Source organism: Neophocaena asiaeorientalis, unplaced genomic scaffold (assembly GCF_003031525.2).
Source record: "Neophocaena asiaeorientalis asiaeorientalis breed wild unplaced genomic scaffold, Neophocaena_asiaeorientalis_V1.1 scaffold114, whole genome shotgun sequence".
Taxonomy (NCBI): Eukaryota; Metazoa; Chordata; class Mammalia; order Artiodactyla; family Phocoenidae; genus Neophocaena; species Neophocaena asiaeorientalis.
This window is the reverse complement of record NW_020173116.1, coordinates 9,589,835-9,611,401: the sequence shown is the minus strand read 5'-3', so window position 1 is coordinate 9,611,401 and position 21,567 is coordinate 9,589,835. Positions and strand designations below refer to the sequence as shown.

Here is a 21,567-nt window from a genome sequence, read left to right as displayed (position 1 = left end):
TCAAAGCACGGCTTCTGTTGGACGTGTATCGCTTTGGCACCACCATAAAGCCGAAAAATTGTAAATCGAAGCATCATAAGTTAGGAACCATCTCTACTATACTTAAATGTCTATTTTTTATGAGTGTGAAACATTTTAATAGGTTGATGATATGCAAAATCATTTTTTCCTTATTAAAACATTAAAAATAAGTCAGCATCATGTGTGTCATGGTAGGTCAGCTTTGTAATCAGTTTGAAAAGGTTTTGCATATAATAGATGTGATGCCTCAGATTTAGGAAAACATGAATGTATTTAAATTTGCTTAAGGCTAAAAGAAATTTCAGGTAGCAAGTAAATACATGTGTTTCTGCCGATCATGGAGCGAATCTTTATTATTTTTGTTTTTAGTAAGGAAGGACTCATTGGTGTGGAGCGTTTTTACATAATGCTAAGTTTTAATGATTTTTGACATCTACTTGTGACACTTCAAAAATATGAAGAATATCTAAATTATGAGTTGTTGACTTCTCAACACTTAAGTAGATTCAGAATGCCAGTGCTAGGATGAACCCTATAGATTCTGTAGGCCATGCCCCTGTATTTTCCCTGAGGAAAAATGAGACCCAGAGAATCATCTGATGATCGAGGAGAAACAGGACCAGAATCTAGGGTTTTGTGGGGTGGGTTTGTTTGTTTTAATACTTTAAAGCTGCTTTTTCCTCTGCTACACTAAACTGCCCCCTTCATCATGCAGGGTAAGACCAGTGTATGCTTAGTATCTTATGTTCAAGAGGGTAGAGAATTGAGCAATATATTCATGTAAACTTGTGATTTAAAGTCATGAGGTTTTTTTTTTAATCATTGGCTTTAAAGTAATAGAAACGATTCTGTAATGTAGTTAGAAATTATGCTTTCTCATTCACGTAGGCAGGTAACTGTCTTATGCACATAGGATGGTTTGACAAGCTTTTAAAGACCTGATCTTTAAAGATCAGATCTTGTGGCTTTATCCTTAAATTAAAAGATTAGTTAGGGATGGGCAAAAAAGTTGGTTGTGATGTGAACAGTTTTTACTTGAGCCCAGTATCTGAGTAACCAAAATGTTGTCTATTGCTTTCAATCATGCCTGATCAGAACCAAGACTAAAATGAGCTCTTGGGAAGTTTAGTCAGAAAATAGTAGCTGAATTTTACATTTTCTAAACTCCATCATTTCTACACTTGAGATTGCTAATATGTTTTTATCATTTAGGTACTAGTCTTAGTTACATAATTGAAATTATGATTTAGATTCCTTACTCTTAAATGTTTTTCATCAAATTTCTCAATTTTATCTTGTAATAAGCTGTATTTCTAGATGACTTACTGCCTATTTAAGCCTTTTTAATATAAATTTATTTATTTGTTTATTTTTGGCTGCGTTGGGTCTTCGTTACTGCACGCAGGCTTCTCTAGTTGTGGCGAGTGGGGTTACTCTTTGTTGCGGTGCATGGGCTTCTCATTGCAGTGGCTTCTCTTGTTGCAGAGCACAGGCTCTAGGCATGCGGGCTTCAGTAGTTGTGGCACACGGGCTCAGTAGTTGTGGCTCGCGGGCTCTAGAGTGCAGGCTCAGTTGTTGTGGCACATGGGCTTAACTACTCCGAAGCATGTGAGATCTTCTGAGACCAGGGATCAAACCCGTGTCCCCTGAATTGGCAGATTCTTAACCACTGCGCCACCAGGAAAATCCCTATTTTAAGCCTTTTTAAAAATTTAAGCTGGACGATCCTGAATTTAAAAAATATTTTAACAGTTTCTTCTTTAACATTTTTGAGAGCATAACCAAAAAAGTCCCTTACTTTTTCTAATGCTTTATGCCTTAAAAAGTGCTTTTGCTTGACTTTTTCTCATCCAGCTCCCATAGAGTCCCGAGAAGAGAGGTAGGGCAGTATCTCCTATTTTATAGGCACAGTGTGATTCTGGCATTAACCACCCAGTGTTAGAACAGACAGCACGGGTTAAGGGCACAGTCCACCAGACTCCCCTTACTTCAGGTGCCAGCTGCAGGCTCCAGGGCTTCCAGGCCACCTGCACTTCTCACCAACTGGCCACATAATTGGGAGTTCCCACAGCCCCCTCAGACTTGATAATTTGTTAGAGTGACTCACAGAACTCAGGAATGGGCTGTACTTAGAATTATCGTTTTATTATAAGGGATACAAACCAGAACCTGCCAAAGGAAGAGATATGCAAAGAGAGGTCTGGGACGGTCCCAAACACGATGCTTCCATGTGCTCAGGACACATCATCCTCCTGTATTGGTTTATGATTACCAACCAGGGAAGTTCACCCAAGCCTCAGGGTCCAGAGTTTTTATTGGTTTATTACATTGGCACGACTGATTGAGTCGTGGGCCACAAGGTCGAATTTCATCTCCAAACCCCTTCCTTTTCCAGGAGGTCAGGCTGATAGCATATGGCTCAAAGCCAACCCTCTAATCACTTGGTTGGCCTTTCCAGCATGGCTAGCCCCATCTTGAAATGAGGGGCTTACTGGGAGTCACCTGTTAATAAAAAGATGTGTCCTAGGGGTCCACCATGGATAACAAGGAGACTCCTATCAGTTGTGAAATTCCAAGGGTTTAGAGTCTCCCAAGAACCAGGGACAAAGGCCAGCCAGCCACCCTGTTCATTAGAGGACAGTAGCTGAGGAGGTGAGGACAGATGCACAATTGTTACAGTTCAAACTAGAACACACCTCTGTAGTAGTGGCTCGGAGATCTCCAGTATACTAAAAATTGGAGCAGGTTGCATTTCAATATATTTGTGTATGTAGAAAGATTGCCTTCTGTTGAAAATTACAGCGGTTTTTTTATCGGTATAATAGTATTTGAAACCTGGGTTGATGTTCATTTGAGTGAAATATTTTATTTATGTAAATTGTGTTGTAGGTAGGGTTATAAACTACATACTTTTTGGTATTTTTTTAAAAGCACGATAATTTTGGCTCAAAAAGTTTGCTTTTGGTATTTCTTTTTGAGTGTGTAATTTTAGGCTTAGGTTATTACTACTGTTAACTGAAAGGAAGTCTAAACTTCATGAAGGTGGAGGTGTTGATAATATATGTGTTGTTAGAGCTGTAAAAATGTTGTAGTAACTTAGTTGCCACTTTGAATTTTAGATCTTGAGTGGAAGTTACTAGCTGTTCAAGTTTACAGTGTTGAAGGTTAATAATGTTTTTTTGCATATTGTTTATGCCCAGTAGAAAATCTTACTTCCGATTGTCACTTAAAGGTTATTACATTCTCTTGGAGCTCACTGAGTGTTTCTCAGAATTAGCGTCTATTAATTCAGGCATAGAGTGCTAAATAAGTGTCTGTTGAAGAATGTAGCATCTCCTTAAAATGTCATATCATCCTAAAAAGTAGTGGGTTTTTTGTTGTTGTTGTTTTTAATCTATGATGGGGGGTTCTTGGCATGAAGCGAGGGAAGCGAGGCCAGAAGGTAATGCAGTGGCAGTTTCTTCAACATTCTACTCTGTTTTCACTTGCAGTTACACTTACCATAAGGATTTGTGAGAAAAGAGATGCGTGACAGATGGAACTGATAGCAGATCTAGAAAAGAGTGAGTTTGACCATATTTTTTGAATTGCAGTTACTCAGAAGGATTTGTTTTTAGTTATATGCCACCATGTATGCCGGTTTACCTTGTGAGTTTGGAGATCTAATGCATTGTGCGGATGCAATACACGGGATGAGGACTGCTGCCGAGACAAGTTAATAAATCTTCATGTAGATGAGGCTGGGGGAGCCAGAACCTTTCGCATCTGTGTGCAGCCATCCCATCCCCCATCACTTATATGCACAAGTTCACACTTCCTTTCCTGACTTTCACAAAGGAGGGTTCAAACTTCTTAGTATGATATTCGGGGCCTTCTGTACATTCCCTCAGCTACCCTGTTAGTTCATCTATCACTGTCTCTGTGTCAGCCCCAGAATGTTGCCTTAAACTTCTTTTTCTCTTTCATGTTTTTGCTCGTGAATTTCCTTCTTCTTGAATTCACCCGCTCACTCCCCTCTGCCCGTTCAAATCCTACTTATTGCCCTCAGCTCAGATCCACCTTTTCAGTGAAGCCTTCTTGGATCATCTCTTCTCCAAGGGGAGCTTTACTGCTGTCTTCTGTGTGGTCTGTTGTGTTTTGTCGGTGCCTCTAATGTTGGCTCCTGACTGTAGTCCTATGCACATCTTTCTTCTCTAACAGGTAGCTTTGGATTGTGGTTTACACTTTACTCATCTTGAAAACTGAAAATTACAGTAAATACTCCGTGAATATGGAGTAACCTGTTAGATCAGACCTGGGATTTGCGGGGAGAGGGAGTGGGAGGCAAAGGACAGGTGAGATCTCCCTCCCAGACCAACTGGGGAGTTGCCTTTATGCCTGTTGTGAAATTCTTTCTACTAGTGCACATTGTAACAGCATTCTTTCTACATAGTATACTGTCTCATTACCTCTGAACTTCTCCGGTCCTTGTCTCTGTTCTCGGTGACCACTCTAGGTACACCACAGGCAGAATTGGTGGTTCTCAAAGTATGTGCCTCACGCCAGCAGCATCGGCATTACCTGGGAACTTTTTAGAAATACAAATTCCCAGCCCCACTCCTGACCTACAAAATGAGAAACTTGGACTTGGGGCCCAGCAGTCGGTTTTAACACATTATTGACCGGAGATGTATCAGTACATTTTTAGAGAGTGATGCAGTTAACATCACCATGCGAAGTTGTTGGAGCTTAAAATTGATCAAAGGTTCATTATACAACTTAAGACTGTCATTATGACTCACATTTTGCTCCTTTAGGTTTTTGTTCCAACCTTGTGTATATTATAAACGTAAAATTTTCAAAAATGACATATTGCAAAATTTTGAGTGAAGAATTTTTCAGTGAATTTTATGCAGATGCATTCTCTGGTTGTCCGAGCGACGTATACACTAGTGTCTCAGAAGATGACAGCTCTTCAGGATATAGTTCTGATTCAGACGATGTGAATATTAGGGCCACAAAAAGACAAAAAACCTTAGTGATTGATTCTGATACAGAAAGTGAAAACGAAGCTCACGATGCTGGAGAATGCTCCTTTTCTTCCACAGAAGAGTGGATTGAAGACAACATTTCACAAAAATTAGAAGACTTTACAGGTGTGTCGGGTGTAACTATTGGATGTAATAACGCACAAAATGTTAGTGAGATAACAGAATTAATTTTTGGCCAGCCAAAATAAAAACTGCCAGGCACGGGCATTAGATTCTGCAAAAATCCCCTGGTCAGTAATGAGTTTAACAAGCCCTCTAAGTGATACTGGTGAAGGCTCAAGAATGAGAACCGCTGCTCAGGATACAGCCCCCTCTTCTTTGATGTTACCTCCTTTATTCTCCAGTTGAGTTCTGTCCCTGTTTACTTCTGCTGTGGCCTTTGGAGTCTTTGATTTATTGCAACCTTGAACTTTTCTTCAGATAACCCTTTGGCTTTCCTATGAGACTGTGCTGCCTCTCCTTAGTGAAGATCACTGGCTTTTTACTCCTTATAGATTCTTTTCTTTATCATATCATCTCCAGAATATTCTTTTCTTTTCCTCTGTAGCCTGATCCCTACTTTTGGACATGCTGACTTTGAGATGCATGTGGGACATCCTGGTGGAGATACTTAATGAGCGATAGGAATTCATGAAGGTGAGGGAAGGTGTTGGGAAGCCAGTTCATCTTGCCGCACCCTGGAAAGCCAGAGAAGGAGGTTCTTTGTACTTTATTAAAACGGTGTCTTCATTTCCGTTCCCATCTATGGAAATCTATAATTACAGGGAAGAAAATTATTAGTGATTCTTTTAGAACGCCTCCTTCCGCTTGTTTTCAAATGACTGATTTTGTTAGATCAGTCATTTGCAGTGGGGGAGGGGTGCGTATTTTCATTGTTACGAATAACCAAGAGGATAAGAGAGAAATTTGTTATATTAAATTGTTTGGGATAGAACATTTGCTTTTAATAAGATCAGCCTCAAACTGGGACATTACAGATGTTATGCATTTTCAGTTTTAATACAGGTTTCCCCTGCTACCTGGAAGTAGAGTGTTCCTGTGAAACCTTTCTTAAGCCGAAATGGCCAAAAGCAAAGAAACCATTACCGTAGGACTCATCTTGCTAGTGGATGCACAGAATAAACCAAGATAAAGCACAGATGCTCACAGACAGTGACACAGTCCAAAACCATGGGGGCTTGATGCTGAGATGCTGAGCAAGGTTCCTGGGCAAGGACTGGGCGGTACCAAGGTGCTTGGGGAGGACGCTCCCTCTGCAGCAGCCTGCTGTAAGACAGGCTGAATGCTGCTTTTGCTTTGCCCTTTTTGTTTTGTAAAAGTGAAAATCTTCTTGGGGTTTCTTTTGGTTAGCGGAAACAGGTACTAATGTAGGTCTTTCGTAAGAGCGAAGTGGTGCGAAGTAAGCTTTTGAAAAGTGGAGGATGCCTGTGTATCTAGACATTTTTCTTATGTATCTTATTGCTTGTCTCTCCTTTTATTTCTGCGTCGTTTATTGAAATAACTGACTCTAAGTCATAATATGAAAACAGTGAAATGCACCTAGGTTCCTTAGGGTGCAGGCTAACCAGGTACCAGGGTGCAAGGCTGTGACAGAGACTTGAGAGTGCAGTGATGCAGAGAGTGAAGTAGCTCTCTCCGCTGTGATGGGGGTGGCGGTTCACAGCTGATGAACTACTGCTTGTTTTAGGTCATTCGGGGGCCCAGGTTCCTTCTGTTTGCTTAGCCATCCGCTAGGGTATTGTCCTTATTCTCTTGGTTGAAGCCAAGTTACCTCACAGCTGCATTCCAAAAAAAGTAAACAACCTCCTTTAAGGATAGATGGCACAGAATTTTGTATACGTTACTCTGTTCGCATCTCGTTGGCCAGAACTTAATCACGTGGCCACTCCTGATTTAAAGGAGCTGAGGCAATGTAGGCTCTTGGCAACCCTGCTCCCCACTAAGAGGGGGTGGGAGAGGTGTTCTTTTACTAAAAGAAAGGGAGACTGAACATTAGGGGACAGTTGTCATTCTGCCACTCCAGAGTTTGGGGATCCCCAAGACCACCCTCACGTTCAGTAATTCACTAGAAGGACTCAGAACTCTTGAAAGCTGTTGTGCTTGTGGTTATGATTTATTACAGTGAAAGGTTACAGGTTAAAACAAGCCAAAGAGAGGCATGGGGCACACAGGAGAGGTCCACGTGTGGAACTTTGAGTTGTCCTCACCACAGGAATCTGGGGTGGAGGTGACTTCTGTCAATGACAACTGACAATGCCCATGAAGTATTGCCAACCAGGGGAGCTCACCTAAGCCTTAGTGTCCAGGGTTTTTATTGGAGTTTGGTCAAATAGATGAGGTTGACCTTCTGTCTCCAGCCTCTCAGAAGGTTGGTAGTGCATGGTCCAAAGCCTCCACCGTATATCACAAATCACATTGTTAGACCATCTGGAGTGACTCTTAGCCCCTAGATAAACAGACATTTGTCAGGCAGGGCATTCCGAGAGCAAAGGCCAGACCCCTCTTTGAGCAGGGTTAATTCTTTACTGTATAGCCACATCTGTGCGTAGCCTTTGAGTTTTTTAACAGAGTAGCATAATATGTGTACTTTGATCTTAAAAGCCTTTTTAAAAAATGGATAGATATATAGAATCATACATTTAAAAAACTGCAAGAGACTAGGGTTTGTCAGGTCCACCTCTATCCACAAATGAAAGAACTAAAATCTGACTGCTTAAAAGGTCAGTTAAAGTTGGTAGTGTCTCTGGGTCTCTACTTCTCATGAATATGGACGTGTACAGTTGGGGTCTAGATGCAAGCTGTTTGTTGGACCTGTTTTCCTCCTTAGTCCTTCTGTCACATGTATGGCAGCTACTGTTTCTGACCCAGACAGGTGCGAGGGTCAAAGCATCTGTTTTGTTGAATTGTATTAGGCTGGTTCAGTTCAGTAGGAGTGTTCTTTTCAGGAGTTTATTATACTGATAGCATTGTTCGTTTCTCCACTGAAGATTTGGAGACATAGGTTTGTACAAGGTAAGTGTGATTTTGTACCACAAACCAGCCGTGCAGCCTTATCAGATATTTTATCTTAGCCCTTCTATCCTAGAAGGCGCCTATGTGCAAAATAGCTAGTATTTGGCCTGCCTACTCCATGGATGTGTTGTCAAGATAAATAGGATATGTAAGAACCCCTTGGAAAAATAAAAGCACTATGGAAATGTAAGATATAGCGGTGTGTTGAAATTTTTAAAATTTAAATGTTAAAAATTTAAGGAGTACTGAAAAAAAGGAAATGTAAAGTGTCAGTCAACAGGTGAATTTTTTAAAAGAAGGTGGGAATGTGGTAATTTTCCCTTCCCTTTTTCTGTTTCCTGCATTTTCTCAGTTTTATGCAGTAAACATATAGTGCTTTTATAAATCGAGAAGGAAAAACTATTTTTGAAAAGGAACACTTAACAAGACTGAATACCGAAAACACGCAAAGCAGTGTATAAACACAAATCATGAATTTGGAGGGCAATAGAGAATGCCTCAAGAAAAGATAGATCAGACTCAGTTCTAGAAAAGGCTTCAGTACCCACATGTATAATTCGTTGTTTAGAGAGTGCTGTGTATATTGTAGCCCCTTTTATTTGGTGGGTTAAAGTTCTTTGAAGTCTGTGTTTGTTTGGTGTTGATCAAAATGGTATCATATAGTACAGGAATTGTTTAACTGTGCATAAAAAATTGATAATAGGAAAATGCTTCAGTATACTGAAGGTGAAGAGACCAGGTTAAAACAATTTTTTTAAGGGTTCTATTACACTAGGAATAATGTTTGGTCTAAATATCTTGACGTTTTATTTTTATATGTTTTTCAAAGGTATTTTAAATACATGAAATACATGCTGTATTACGATATAAACTTGTCAGCTCGGTTTAGAATCCCTGAAAACCAGTATAGGGTGAAGACAAAAGATTGTTACAAAGGCACAATAATGCCCTTCACACAGGTGTCTGATGGTTGTTTTTAATACCTTGGTGAAAGTCTCTTCAAAGTCAAAACCTGAGTAGTATGTAGGTGGGTCTGGAAGAAGGTTCTGCTTCCCTGGGTTCTGAAATTCAAGAATCTCCGTTGTGCTCTAATAGCTTCAGTGGTCTGAGAACCATAGCCTTAGACAATGATGGTCTCTAAGGTTGAACCAAAACAAAACCTCGAAACAGCTGTTTATCTGGTGTTGAAGCCTTCAGCATTTAAGGACAGATGAGAGCCCAGTGGAGCAGCTTTGTTAAACTTTGTCAGTGACTGTGTCCTAGCACTTCGTTTACTTTGTCACTCGTGAGGGGGATGCTTGGCCCTAGTAAATTAGTTTTGCACATGGCCTCCCACTGCCCTCCCCAGGAAAAAAATCCCACATGTGCTATACAGGTGTCCTGGAGAAGAACAGCCTGCTTCTGAGCTTTGTATCCTCAGTGGACATCCCGGTTACCCGCTTCCCTGCAGCTGACCAGTCCCTGTGAACCCAGTTGCCAGTGTCAGAGTCCTTTTTTTAAACTTTCTTTGCTTATTTTTAAAAATATATTTTAAAAAGTTTTAGTTGTGGTAAAATGCATATAACATACAATTTACCATCTTCACCATTTTTAAGTGTGGCATTAAGTATGTTCACACTGTTGTGTAACCATCACCACCATCTGTCTTCCCAGAATGCTTTTCATCTTGCATAACTGAAACTGTACCTGTTAAACAGTAACTCCCTGCCCTCCCAGCCCCTGGCAGCCACCCTTCTGCTTTCTGTCTCTGTGAATCTTACCACTGTAGATACCTTATATAGGCGGAATAATATGGCATTTGTCTTTTTGTGACTGGCTTATTTCACTTAGCATAATGCCCTCGAGGTCCATCCATGTTGCAGCATTTGTTGGAATGACCTTCCTTTTGTTTTTTGAATTTTATTTATTTTTTTAATACTACCTTCCTTTTTTTTTTTTTTTTGCGGTACGCGGGCCTCTCACTGTTGTGGCCTCTCCCATTGCGGAGCACAGGCTCCGGACGCGCAGGCTCAGCGGCCATGGCTCACGGGCCCAGCCGCCCCGCGGCACGTGGGATCTTCCCGGACCGGGGCACGAACCCGTGTCCCCTGCATCAGCAGGCGGACTCTCAACCACTGCGCCACCAGGGAAGCCCTACTACCTTCCTTTTTAAGGCTGAATAGTGTTCCACTTTATGTATATACCACACTTTGTCTATCCGTTCATCCATCAGTGGACACTTGGGTTGCTTCTATCTTTTGGCATTTGGGAATAATGCTGCTGTGAACGTGGGTGTACAAATACCTTGAGACCTTGCTTTCAAGCCTTTTGGGTAGACCCAGCAGTGGAATTGCTGGCTCATACGGCAGTGCTATTTCTAATTTTTTGAGGCACCACCGTAGCATTTTCCGTAATGGCTACGCCATTTGACATTCCCGCCAACAGTGCACAAGAGTTCCAGTTTTTTCACATGCACGCTAACACTTATTTTGTGTTTTTTGGATTGTAGCCATCCTAATGGGTAGGAGATGTTACCTCGTGGTTTCAATTTGCATTTCTCTAATGGTTAGTGATGCTAAGCATCTTTCATAGGCTTAATGGCCATTTGTATATTTTCTTCAAAGAGATGTCTATTTAAATTTTGTGTCCATTTTTTAATCAGTGTATTTGTTTTTCATTAAGTTGTAGCACTTCTTTATATATTCTGGATATTAGTCCCTTTTCAGGTAGATGTTTTAAAATATCTCCTCTCATTCTGGGAGTTGCCTTTTGCTCAGTTGATTGTGCCTTTTTGATGCACATTTTAAAATTTTGGTATAGTCCAATTTATTTTTTTCTTTTGTTGCCTATGCTTTGGTGTCATCCAAGGAATCATTGCCAAATCCAATGTCATGAAGCTTTCTCCTATGTTTTCTTCTAAGAGCTTCATAGTTTTAGGTCTTACATTTAGGTCTTTGATCCATTTTCAGTTAATTTTTGTATATGGTGTATGTTAAGGGTCCAACTTTATTCTTTTGCCTGTGGATATTCAGTTTTCCCAACTTCATTTGTCAGAAAGACGGTGCTTTCCCCCATTGAATGGTCCTAGAGAAGTCCTTTTAAATACACAGGTCCCTGGGATGGGTCATACCTTAAGCCAGTTATTAAGCAGTTTCTTAATTGTTAGCAGAGAATTGACAGCTAACTAAGGTAGAGGAGGAGGCCCTGAAGAAGGAAAAAAGAGGTGTTGAGCAGCGATGTGGTGGGAGCTGCAAGTAAACTTGCTTTATTTTGGCCTTGCCTGGTGATGGTCTGTGTGGCTGCGCGCTCTTTTCTCTGCATTTGTGGAGCATTCATGGATGAGTATGCTACCATAATATGCACATTCATTCTTCCATTGTGTATTCATTTCTGTATTCCAGTTCATTCAGCAACTATTTCTTTTTTTCCTGATAAATTTTTTTTCTTGTTTAATTTTTTTAACATTTTGAAGAGTGTGGCCCATTTATTTATTTATTTTTTAGCATCTTTATTGGAGTATAATTGCTTTACAATGGTGTGTTAGTTTCTGCTGTATAACATAGTGAATCAGCTACACATATACATATATCCCCATATCTCCTCTCTCTTGCGTCTCCCTCCCACCCTCCCTATCCCACCCCTCTAGGTGGTCACAAAGCACTGAGCTGATCTCCCTGTGCTATGCAGCTGCTTCCCACTAGCTATCTGTTTTACATTTGGTGGTGTATATATGTCCATGCCACTCTCTCACTTCGTCCCAGCTTGCCCGTCCCCCTCCCCGTGTCCATTCTCTACGTCTGCGTCTTTATTCCTGTCCTGCCCCTAGGTTCTTCAGAACCTTTTTTTTTTTTTAGATTCCATATATAGTTGTTAGCATATGGTATTTGTTTTTCTCTTTCTGACTTACTTCACTCTGTATGACAGACTCTAGGCCCATCCACCTCACTACAAATAACTCAATTTTGTTTCTTTTATGCCTGAGTAATATTCCATTGTATATATGTGCTGCATGTTCTTTATCCATTCATCTGTCGATGGACACTTAGGTTGCTTCCATGTCCTGGCTATTGCAATGAACATTGGGGTGCATGTATCTTTTTCAATTATGGTTTTCTCAGGGTATGTGCCCAGTAGTGGGATTGCTGGGTCATATGGTAGTTCTATTTTCAGTTTTTTAAGGAACCACCATACTCTTCTGCATAGTGGCTGTATCAATTTACATTCCCACCAACAGTCAGCAACTATTTCTTAAGTAACTGTTAAATGTAGATAAGATAAACCCATACATGTACATATGGCTAGATTAATGAGACTGAATAAAAGCCACTCACTTTCATTACTTAATAGTCAATATACTTGAGAGTTATGAATATGAAAGCAACAGATTAACACTGACGAATATGTATTTGGGCATTTTCTGTGTATGTAGTGGGAATTTTTCTGGTGTGTGATGAACTGTTCAGAACCTTACAATGTTAATAATTCTATTACAAATAGATAAATAGCACTTTAGCATGAAAATGATTTCTCTTGGTGATTAGTATCATTCTGTGGGGAGATATTAAAATCTACCAGTAATCATAGCAAAGAAGACAGAATGAAGTTCTTTTTAGTGGGATTTGACTAACCTCTTAAGATGCACATTGGAAGTCCAGAGTGAGCTGGTGACAGTGCGTGCCAGCAAATATGAAATTGAGTTGTGGGAACGTGTGCATCAATAATTTCCATATAGTTTTTAGTAAGCAGGATCTTCCTGGCACTCTTCATAGCGTTTTGAACATCCCTGTGGAGAGCATGAGAGAGTCAGGAAATCTTTTGCATTGTGGGCACCCAGGGTCCCTGGGCTCACAGAGCTGCTCTCCTGTTTGCCTTGCACTTGCCTCCTCTGGCAGCTGCTGTTCTGTGTAGACATGGGGGGCGGGGTGGGACTGCAATGATGCCTCTCATGTGGTGTCTTTCTAATTTCATTACTTGAGGCCTAATAGGTATAGGTGCGTTTAGCTTAGAACCTTTCAAGGGCTGGGACATATCCAGCACATTTTGTAGAGTCACATATAGGAACACAGAACAGAGCCGAAGTCTTTAGGCTTAGTTTTTAGTTCATTAGTTTTGGTTTCAGTCTTTTTTTTTTTTAATTAATTAATTTATGGCTGCATCGGGTCTTAGTTGCAGCACACAGCATCTTTAGTTGCAGCACGCAGGCTCTTTGTTGCCATGCGTGGGCTCCAGAGCACGTGGGCTCAGTAGTTGCATTGCACGGGCTCTCTACTTGCCCCACGGCATGTGGGATCTTAGTTCCCTGACCAGGGATTGAACCGGCGTCCCCTGCATTGCAAGACGATTCTTAACCACTGGACCGCCCGGGAAGTCCCTCAGGCTTTTTCAATTTGAGCTTTTTCTTTTAAGACTATCTTAATCAGACCCCCAAGTAATCTGAAACTTATAAAAGCAGGGTTGCTAAAGTTGCAGTGGGTTTAGGGAGTGGAACCGTCCCTGCTTGCTGTTTTTACCCCCAACTCTTGTTTCCTCCCGCACATCCACCCTGACTACAGTTCACAGCCCGTGGGATTCCGAGGAGCACTAAGCAGACTTTGTTTTATAGCTGAGGAGTCCACGGTGCTGTTGGACTCATCCCAGGTCATGTAGCCAGGCAGCACAGTTGGGCTGGCATTAGAGCCCAGGTCTTGAGTCACTGAATCTATTGTGTTGTAGACCAGAGATAGCTTATTTAAAATAACAACGTTTGTATTTTATAGTCTTCAAACGGTTTCCACATAGGTGGTCTCATTTGATTTTCACTCTGTGGCCTAGCAAGGTAGATTTGTATAGTAGTAGCTAATGTTTATTCAGGGACTACCCTAAATACTAGGAATCAGGGTACTTTTGCATACATGAATTCATTCTTTATTCATTTTTTTAAACTAATTTTTAAAAACCCAGAAATTGGCTTCTACATTAATGCTTGGATAAGACGAGGTTAGTAGGTTATTTTAGGTTATGAATTACCGTCTCTGAAATGTTTATCACTTTCCTCAAGGCCATCTCGCACTGTGGAACTAGACTGGGAACCCAGTCTGCAAGAGTTTCATCTGAAAACTAGAAGGCAGTTTTTATTTGCAAGTCTGGCTTGATAATTGGATGGCTGTTGTTAAAGGGCATTCTCTTTTTAGTGAGCAGGGTTAGTCAAGAGGACACATTGTAATTCGGAACATTGTGTAGGGTTACGGTTGTAACCCTAACCCTAACTGAACTATCTAGCATCTGCTGTTGGACAGAAGAAAGTTACACAACTGATGTCATCTAGCAGTGACAGGGCTGATTAATTGCTACTCCTAGTATTCAGCAAAGACCAGTTTTACAGTTAGGTTTTTACTCCTAATCCATTGTCATAGGCCATCTTAATCTACATATAGATTATTTAAATGGATTTGATAGGACAGGCTGCCTTAAATCTTCTCTGGGATACATTTTTAAAAATATAAATAAACATGTAGAACATCAAAGTTGTTACATAATCAAATTTCTGAAATTGAAATACATTACTAAAGTATGTGAATATAGTAGTTTTAATTTTTTATGTTTAGTTTCTGAAAATAGTTCTTCAGTATGTCTTGTGTAGAGCACCAAAGGGAACTCTAGTAGTCAACTACCCAAACGTCTGATAGTGAGAGAGCCGGATAAGATAGTAATTGAGACTCAGAGAGATGGAGATTTACCAGAGATTGATGAAGCTAGTTAGAGGCAGAGCCTGGATTAGAAATAAGTCTCTCACCCCTAGTCTTTTATTCATAATCTTTTGATTCACGTATGCTGTGTATTATGCTACAAACAATAACAGATTGATTGTCATTGTAGTTTTATTCAGTCCGTTTTTAACATTGATTTATCCAAATGTGTATTGTTTACCTTGTTGGGTTTTTTTTCTGTATTTTTGATGGTTCATCCTAGAGAATTTTCCTTCTATCTAAGGGATATCCTTTAGAATTTCCTTTAGACAAGTTTGCTGGTGGCATTAACCTCTTTTTATTTGCCTGAAAGTGCCTTTATTTCATCTTTCTTGATTGAATATTTCTCTGGGCTTAGAATTCTAAGTTAGTAATCATATTCTTTCAGCACTGTTGTCTTCTGGCTCTGTTGAAAACACAGCTGTCTGTTTAATTGCTGCTCCTTTGAGTATTTTGTTGGAATCTCTGATTTTCCTACCCATGGCAGCTTTTAAGATGTTTTTTTTCTGTCTTCAGTTTTTCATAGTTTTACTATTATATGTCTAGATATAGATTCTATTTTTTCCTGTTTGGGGCTCATTGGGCTTCTTGAATTTGTGGCTTGATATCTTTAATCAGTTTTAGACTGTTTTAGTCATTATTTCTTTAAATATAACTTATGTTTTTCTCCTTTTTCCCTCCAATTTATTTAAATTAGACTTTCTCATGTATCCCCGGTGTCTCTTCTCCCATCCATATTCTCCGTCCTTTTGTGCTTTATCTGGACATTTTCTTCTGACTTATTACAGTTATGCTTTTTTTTTTTTTGCGGTACGTGGACTTCTCACTGTTGTGGCCTCTCCCGTTGCGGAGCACAGGCTCCAGACGTGCAGGCTCGGTGGCCATGGCTCATGGGCCCAGCCGCTCTGCGGCATGTGGGATCTTCCTGGACCAGGGCACGAACCCGTGTCCCCTGCATCGGCAGGCGGCCTCTCAACCACTCAACCAGGGAAGCCCCCAGTTATGCTTTTATTTGTTTTTCGGTTTTTTTTGGTTTTATCTATTTATTAAGTTCTTAATTTCTAATATTGTATCTTTCAATTCTAGAGTCACCGTGTAGTTATTTCTAATATTTTCCAGTTCTTTACTGATATACCGAAATTTGTCTTTTCCCTCTTTGGGCAGGGTAAGCTTGATTAATTTAAAGTCTACCTTAAATTCCGTATCTGGAGTCTCTGTAGGTCTGTTTGTTGTTGTTTTTTTTTTTCCTCTTGGTTCATGTGATCTTTCTTTGTGTGCCTGGTGATTTTTATTTGTGTACTAGATACTATATTTGCAAACTCATTTGTAGAAATGTATGAAGTTTAGGAAGTTGTCTCATCCTGAGAGGATCCACATTTCCTTCTGCCAGGTGCCGTGGGGCACTCATGGGGCAGCCTGGGGTCACCTGCATCTGCTTTCGGAGACTGAGATGACCTGGGGCAGGCCTGCCTCCAGTTTACTCTGATCCTGGGGTCCTACGCCCAGGTGTGAGAGCTGTGTCCTAGGAAGGGAGCCCTAGCTGTTGTTGCCTTAGCTCTGTGTGTGTTCTCAGCCACTCCTTGAGAATTGCCAGATTTCTCAGAGGGAAAGGGTCTCCCAGTTTGGGGAGATGATGTGAGGTGGCAGGTCTCCTCTGTCATCTGAATCTTGGCTCAGTGATTTTTCATTATTTGCTAGGCCTTCTGTGTCTTGAGGCAGTTTTTTAAAACTATGTTTTGTCTAGCTTTCCTCCTCCTCAGCGGGAGGGTAGGTGCAAATTACCTAGTTCACTGTTTGTTATGGGATTTTCTCAAAAGTAGAATTTGAATGTGTAAAATGAAATATGTTTATTTCTTTTTTCCTTTTCTTGATCTTAATTGAATCCTGCACCAATAGGAGTTTGCTGTTCATAGGTCAAATTATATTCTTTGAAATTGGATGAAATTACATCTTCAGTCCTTCATTCCTTTCACTTTTCAAAACTTTAAACATTTGGCTGGGATAGCTCTTTTACTTTGGAATGGGGGAAGAACCTTTAAAACTTTTTTTAAAAAATGATTTTGTTTCATACTGCTCTACCCTCATTAAACTATGGATAAAGATTTTCATATTGGCCTTTTGCAATAGGTACCTGGTAGATCTTAAATAAATGAGGCTTTTAAGTAGATGGCCAGATGAAGTAAACTTTTTAAATGTATTTTGTTCTTTAATTTATGTTCATTTAGCAGATTAATAGTTGCAGATAATTTTTGTGAGTGTGCATTCTTAATGTACAGTGGCCAGAACACCCACACGCTTTACTTGTAAGAGCAGATGTGCAGAGTCAGAGTTTATACTGAAGTCAAGAACTGTGTGTTAACACATTTCCCAGACTCCTTTAAGATAAGGGAGAGGTCTTGAGGTACTGGACAAAGTGAGCCTCTTGAAATCAGAAGAAGTATTGAACAGCACTGATGGCATTCCTGGGACTCAGGGTGAACACATTGGGTAGCCATGCCCTTACCTTCGTCAAACTTAAAAAGGCAAAACAAAGCAAAGCAGCCCTTCTCTCCGCCAGCATCCACAGCACCTGATCAGGGTTCATCACTTTGCCTCCTGTTCTCAGCCCTTTCCACCTGCCCCTTGTCTCTCTGTTGGACTCAACTCTGACTCTCTCTGCATGTCTTTCAGTCACCTATTAAGAGTAGACAGTAAAAATTCATAATTAATATAAAGTCAGCAAGGAGAAATTATAAATCCTGTATATACTAAGAATAGAAATATTTGAAAGAAAATATCTGCTGATGTGTGTGGATAAAGTGTGGCTATCTTAAGATGTTATTCAATAAAAGATTTTTTTAAAGCATATCAAAGCCAGTTTATCTTGGATAATGTATAAGGCTTCTCCAATGGTGTATGGTAACCCTTTGATATTAACCTATATAATTACTAGAAGAAAAATACTTAATTGGAGGTCATATTAATTTTGTGAAGAATAATGCAGTCATGTCCCAAGATGTAGCCGTTTGGGTTAGAAGAATTTGACTTCACAAGGAATTTCATATAATGCCTGCTTTGATTTATACCTTGCTCACCACTAAGCCAGCTGACACTTGAGATGAGCCATTTTGGTGGCTTCATGGTATAGTTGGTCATGCGTTGCCTTAAGGAGAGTGCCAGATTTACCAATTTATTATTGGTGATAGTCTTTCTGCATCATGTTCCCTAGTTGCTTTGATTGACTTCTTTTAGGATTTTTGCATAATAGATGAATTACACTATGACTGTACTTCTAAGTGTGCAGTCTGTAATAGCAAAGACAGAATTTAAGAGCCATATTATAGGGCAGTGCATGAAGGAAAATGTTTTCTTAGGTTCCATTAACATTAATTAATGTTAAGTAAGCACAGTACGTTAGTTGGATTTGGTGATGTTTTACATAAGAAGGTGTTAGGATTGATGCCCAGAAATGCATAAAAGTTTTTCCTGTTGAAATTAAAATTTACAATAGTTATAATTAAAACCTGATACTTAGCTGTAAGGAGTTTCGGGGGGAACAGATTTCACTTGTGAGGCCAGAGAATGCTGTGCTTCGGAAAAAGTTTCCTCGGTATGATATTTTGAACTTTTATGAATTGAACATTTGAAGTTAATTTCTCATTTTTCTTGATATTGAAATAAGATATCAATTAGTAGTACCTTTTGTCACGAAATTGATATATTTCTTTCTTCCCCTAATACAGAAGCTCCACCATGAGACGAGGTGGATGGAGGAAGCGAGCTGAGGATGACTGGGAAAAATGGGTGTGTTTTAAAAGAATAAAAATAATTATATTGAACTGTCTAGGTATTTTTCATTCTTCTTTTAGTTTATAATGTGGTTGAAGGCGTTTTCTAAATTGTAAATCACTTTAGACACCAACTCTGTGTTTTCACAGTGTATTGAAAGCTTAAACTTTGAGAAATTTTGTCCTGAGGAAATAAATGTTCTGGTGCACAGAATTTATTGTATGATAATTTTATTGCAGCATTGCTAATAATACTGAAAAACATTAAAACGTAGATATCCAGTAATAGGGGATTATCTCTATACCGTGGAACAGTGTACACCCATCATTTAGCTGTATATTTCTTAAGCTGGCAAGATGGCCTTAACTAAAAGGGTGTATTATAAAGGACTGTTATTACATATGATCCTATTTGTGTAAAACCTCTGTGTTCTGAGGCACAGAAATAACTTTGAAAGTAAGATCCCAAAATGTTAGCAATGAATGGGATCATAGCTAATTTAAATTTTCTTAAAATTTTGACAGCATGTAATATTTGAGTAATCAAAAACAATGAAGTCATTTCCATTTTGGAAAAATATATATACCACTTCTAGACACCTACAGCTTTATTCTAAAAACCTTATTGATATAGTAAAATTGATAGAGTCTTAATCGATTAACCTTAATTATTTCGACGTTCAGGAAAGGTGTGGCTGAATTCATAGATTTGTCAAGGTCTTTAGCAAAAATAATAATGTTTTTATATTCTTTTTGAGGTTGGTGTTATGAATATTAGTAGTACTACCAAACAGATTGATTAGATCCAGAATTGAGCCACTGAATCATTTATTGTATTCTTATCTGCATGTATGGAAGACTTTACTGGTTTGTCAAACTGCTTCATTTTACTTGAACTTATTAATCTTAAGCTTCACATACACAGAAGATGGTGGAAGCCAGTCAATATATTCTTACTGACCACTTGTCAAATTTTTAATCGATTTAAGCTTTGGTATAACTTCTGCTTGATTTTATAGATGAGAACAATATTTTGTGGCATTACACTTATTAACCTTGACTTACCTTTTCCCTCTTTTAACGGAACTTTTACCATTGTAACAATGTGATAGAATTATTAAACATTGAGTTGACAGAGGGAAAAACTCTCCCTTGACCTGCCTGTTTTATTGCCTTGCATTATGGTTCATGTTTATCATTATACCTTATGTCATCCTTATACCTTGGTTACTAGCACAGAGTAAGGCCTTTTTATTATTTTTTTTTTAAATATAAATTTCTTTCTGAAAAGGGGAGGGTGGGAAGAAAAATAAAACTTTTGTGATTAGTTTACCTTTTCTTTAATTCTAGGGTGGGTATATGGCTGCCAAGGTCCAGAAATTGGAGCAACAGTTTCGATCAGATGCTGCTATACAGAAGGATGGAGCTTCATCTACAATTTTTAGTGGAGTCGCCATCTATGTTAATGGATATACAGGTTGAGTACTCTTTACTTTTTAGGTACCCCATTTTGGCATGTACTTTTATTAGGATTGGGAGCGATTTGTTTTAAATTCTGTTTTTAATTATTTATTTTGTATATAAAAAAGGTAAAAGTAAAACCCTCTGCTTAGATACCCCTCCTTCATGTTTCCTTTCCCTCCTCCTGTGCCTGCCGTTGTCTTATTTTAAATTTTATCAAAGCACATAGTTTTTTAAAGTCAAGTGAGGTTTAAAATGAAAAATTAGGATCCTCCTGCTTAAACAACTCATCACACATATGGGGCTTCTAAACTGTGAGCTTCAATAGAGGGGGATCTGGTAGGGCCACTTCATTGGTGAATCTTCAGCTGTAATTATCCAGAGGTCCTTTTGGGCTGGTGGAGGAGGGGGTGGAGTGTGTGTGTCAGGTTTCCCAGACTCTTGCCTAGAGAAGGGTGTAAACCCAGCTGCTGGCATCCTGGTTGCCAGGAGGGAAGGAGAGGGCCAGGAATCTCACTGTTTAGGGAGTAGAGTGCCATTTAATCTCCCTGCTGTGTTCTTTCCTCCTCTCCATCCCTTCTCCCCTCCTGCTGTGCCTGTTGTCATCGAGTCCAGTATCTGGAAGGGACAGGATAGTGTTTCACTGTGAGTTGGAGAGTTCTGGAATTCTAATTCACAGTTTCAGCCGTGAGCTTCCTGTTTTACAACCTGTCCACAAGCCCACTCTTGGAGGTGCCCAGTGCCTCTGTTTTCACGAGTTTCTCTTGGTTTCACTGGCACCAAGCAGTGTCTTCTGGGTCTCCACACAGCCAGCTCATCTTTCAGATCTTACCTTTCTCTGATCTGCCCCGTCAGTTACCACTTGTCTGTTGGCTGTCAGATTTTACTGCCAAAGTTTTCTTTTTATTCTCTTCAGGATTCCTCTCCTCTTAAGATCATTTTCTTGTGTTTTTTGAGGTGAATGGCTATAAATACTTGTGTTGGTCAGTTAACGGTATTTCCTCCCCACTTCTCAGTCGGCTGATACCCGCTCGTTTTTAGGGTCTCCGTTTAGCACTCCCCCTCGGTTGTCTGATTGTCTTGCTCCTGGTGGGGGTGGCTTCTCAAGGTTCTCTGGGGCTCTGGCTCCTTGTATTTATTCACATCTTGGCATTTATTAGATCTTATTGTAGTTGCCTGTTTACTAGACAAGAGCAAGAGCTTCATTTCCACATTTTCATTACTGTTGTGTCCATGGTGCCTGTACAGTGATGGCTATAACCACTCAGGGGGTACTTGTTGATTAAAGTTAAGTTTTAATTTGGCTGATACAGTTGCCTGGTTGAGTTTTAGCAGGCGTGATTGACAATTTAGTCTAAGAATGTTATCTCAAAACGAATGGTGGTGCAACTTTGGGAAAATTCACATGCACCTTTTCTACTTAGGCATCTTAGAACGTTCAAGCTCCACAGACCTTCCTGAGATGCATTATAAAAGACTAAAGGTGTTAAGAAATAAACATTGCTTGTTACATCAGCAAGTTTTGGAAGTCCCCAGTTTTCGAGGGCACCCTTATTTACATAAGAGGAAGAA

General features: G+C 39.7%; 1 protein-coding gene across 4 annotated transcripts in view; it reads left to right on the top strand.

Moving 5' to 3' along the window:
- Positions 1 to 3,524: 3,524 nt before the first annotated feature.
- REV1 (REV1 DNA directed polymerase) overlaps positions 3,525 to 21,567 on the top strand; it is a 73,626-nt gene continuing 55,583 nt past the window's right edge. For 3 of the 4 annotated variants that reach the window (XR_003003095.1, XM_024743725.1, XM_024743723.1), the window contains exons 1-3: positions 3,525 to 3,584; positions 18,490 to 18,550; positions 19,885 to 20,011. Coding sequence is in view for 3 of the 4 variants with exons in the window: in XM_024743725.1 (XP_024599493.1) it covers positions 18,500 to 18,550; positions 19,885 to 20,011 (178 nt within the window). In the remaining variant the exon portion in view is untranslated. Of the gene's footprint in view, positions 3,585 to 18,441; positions 18,551 to 19,884; positions 20,012 to 21,567 lie in introns of those variants that run through there. The other variant, XM_024743724.1, reaches the window with a different exon arrangement.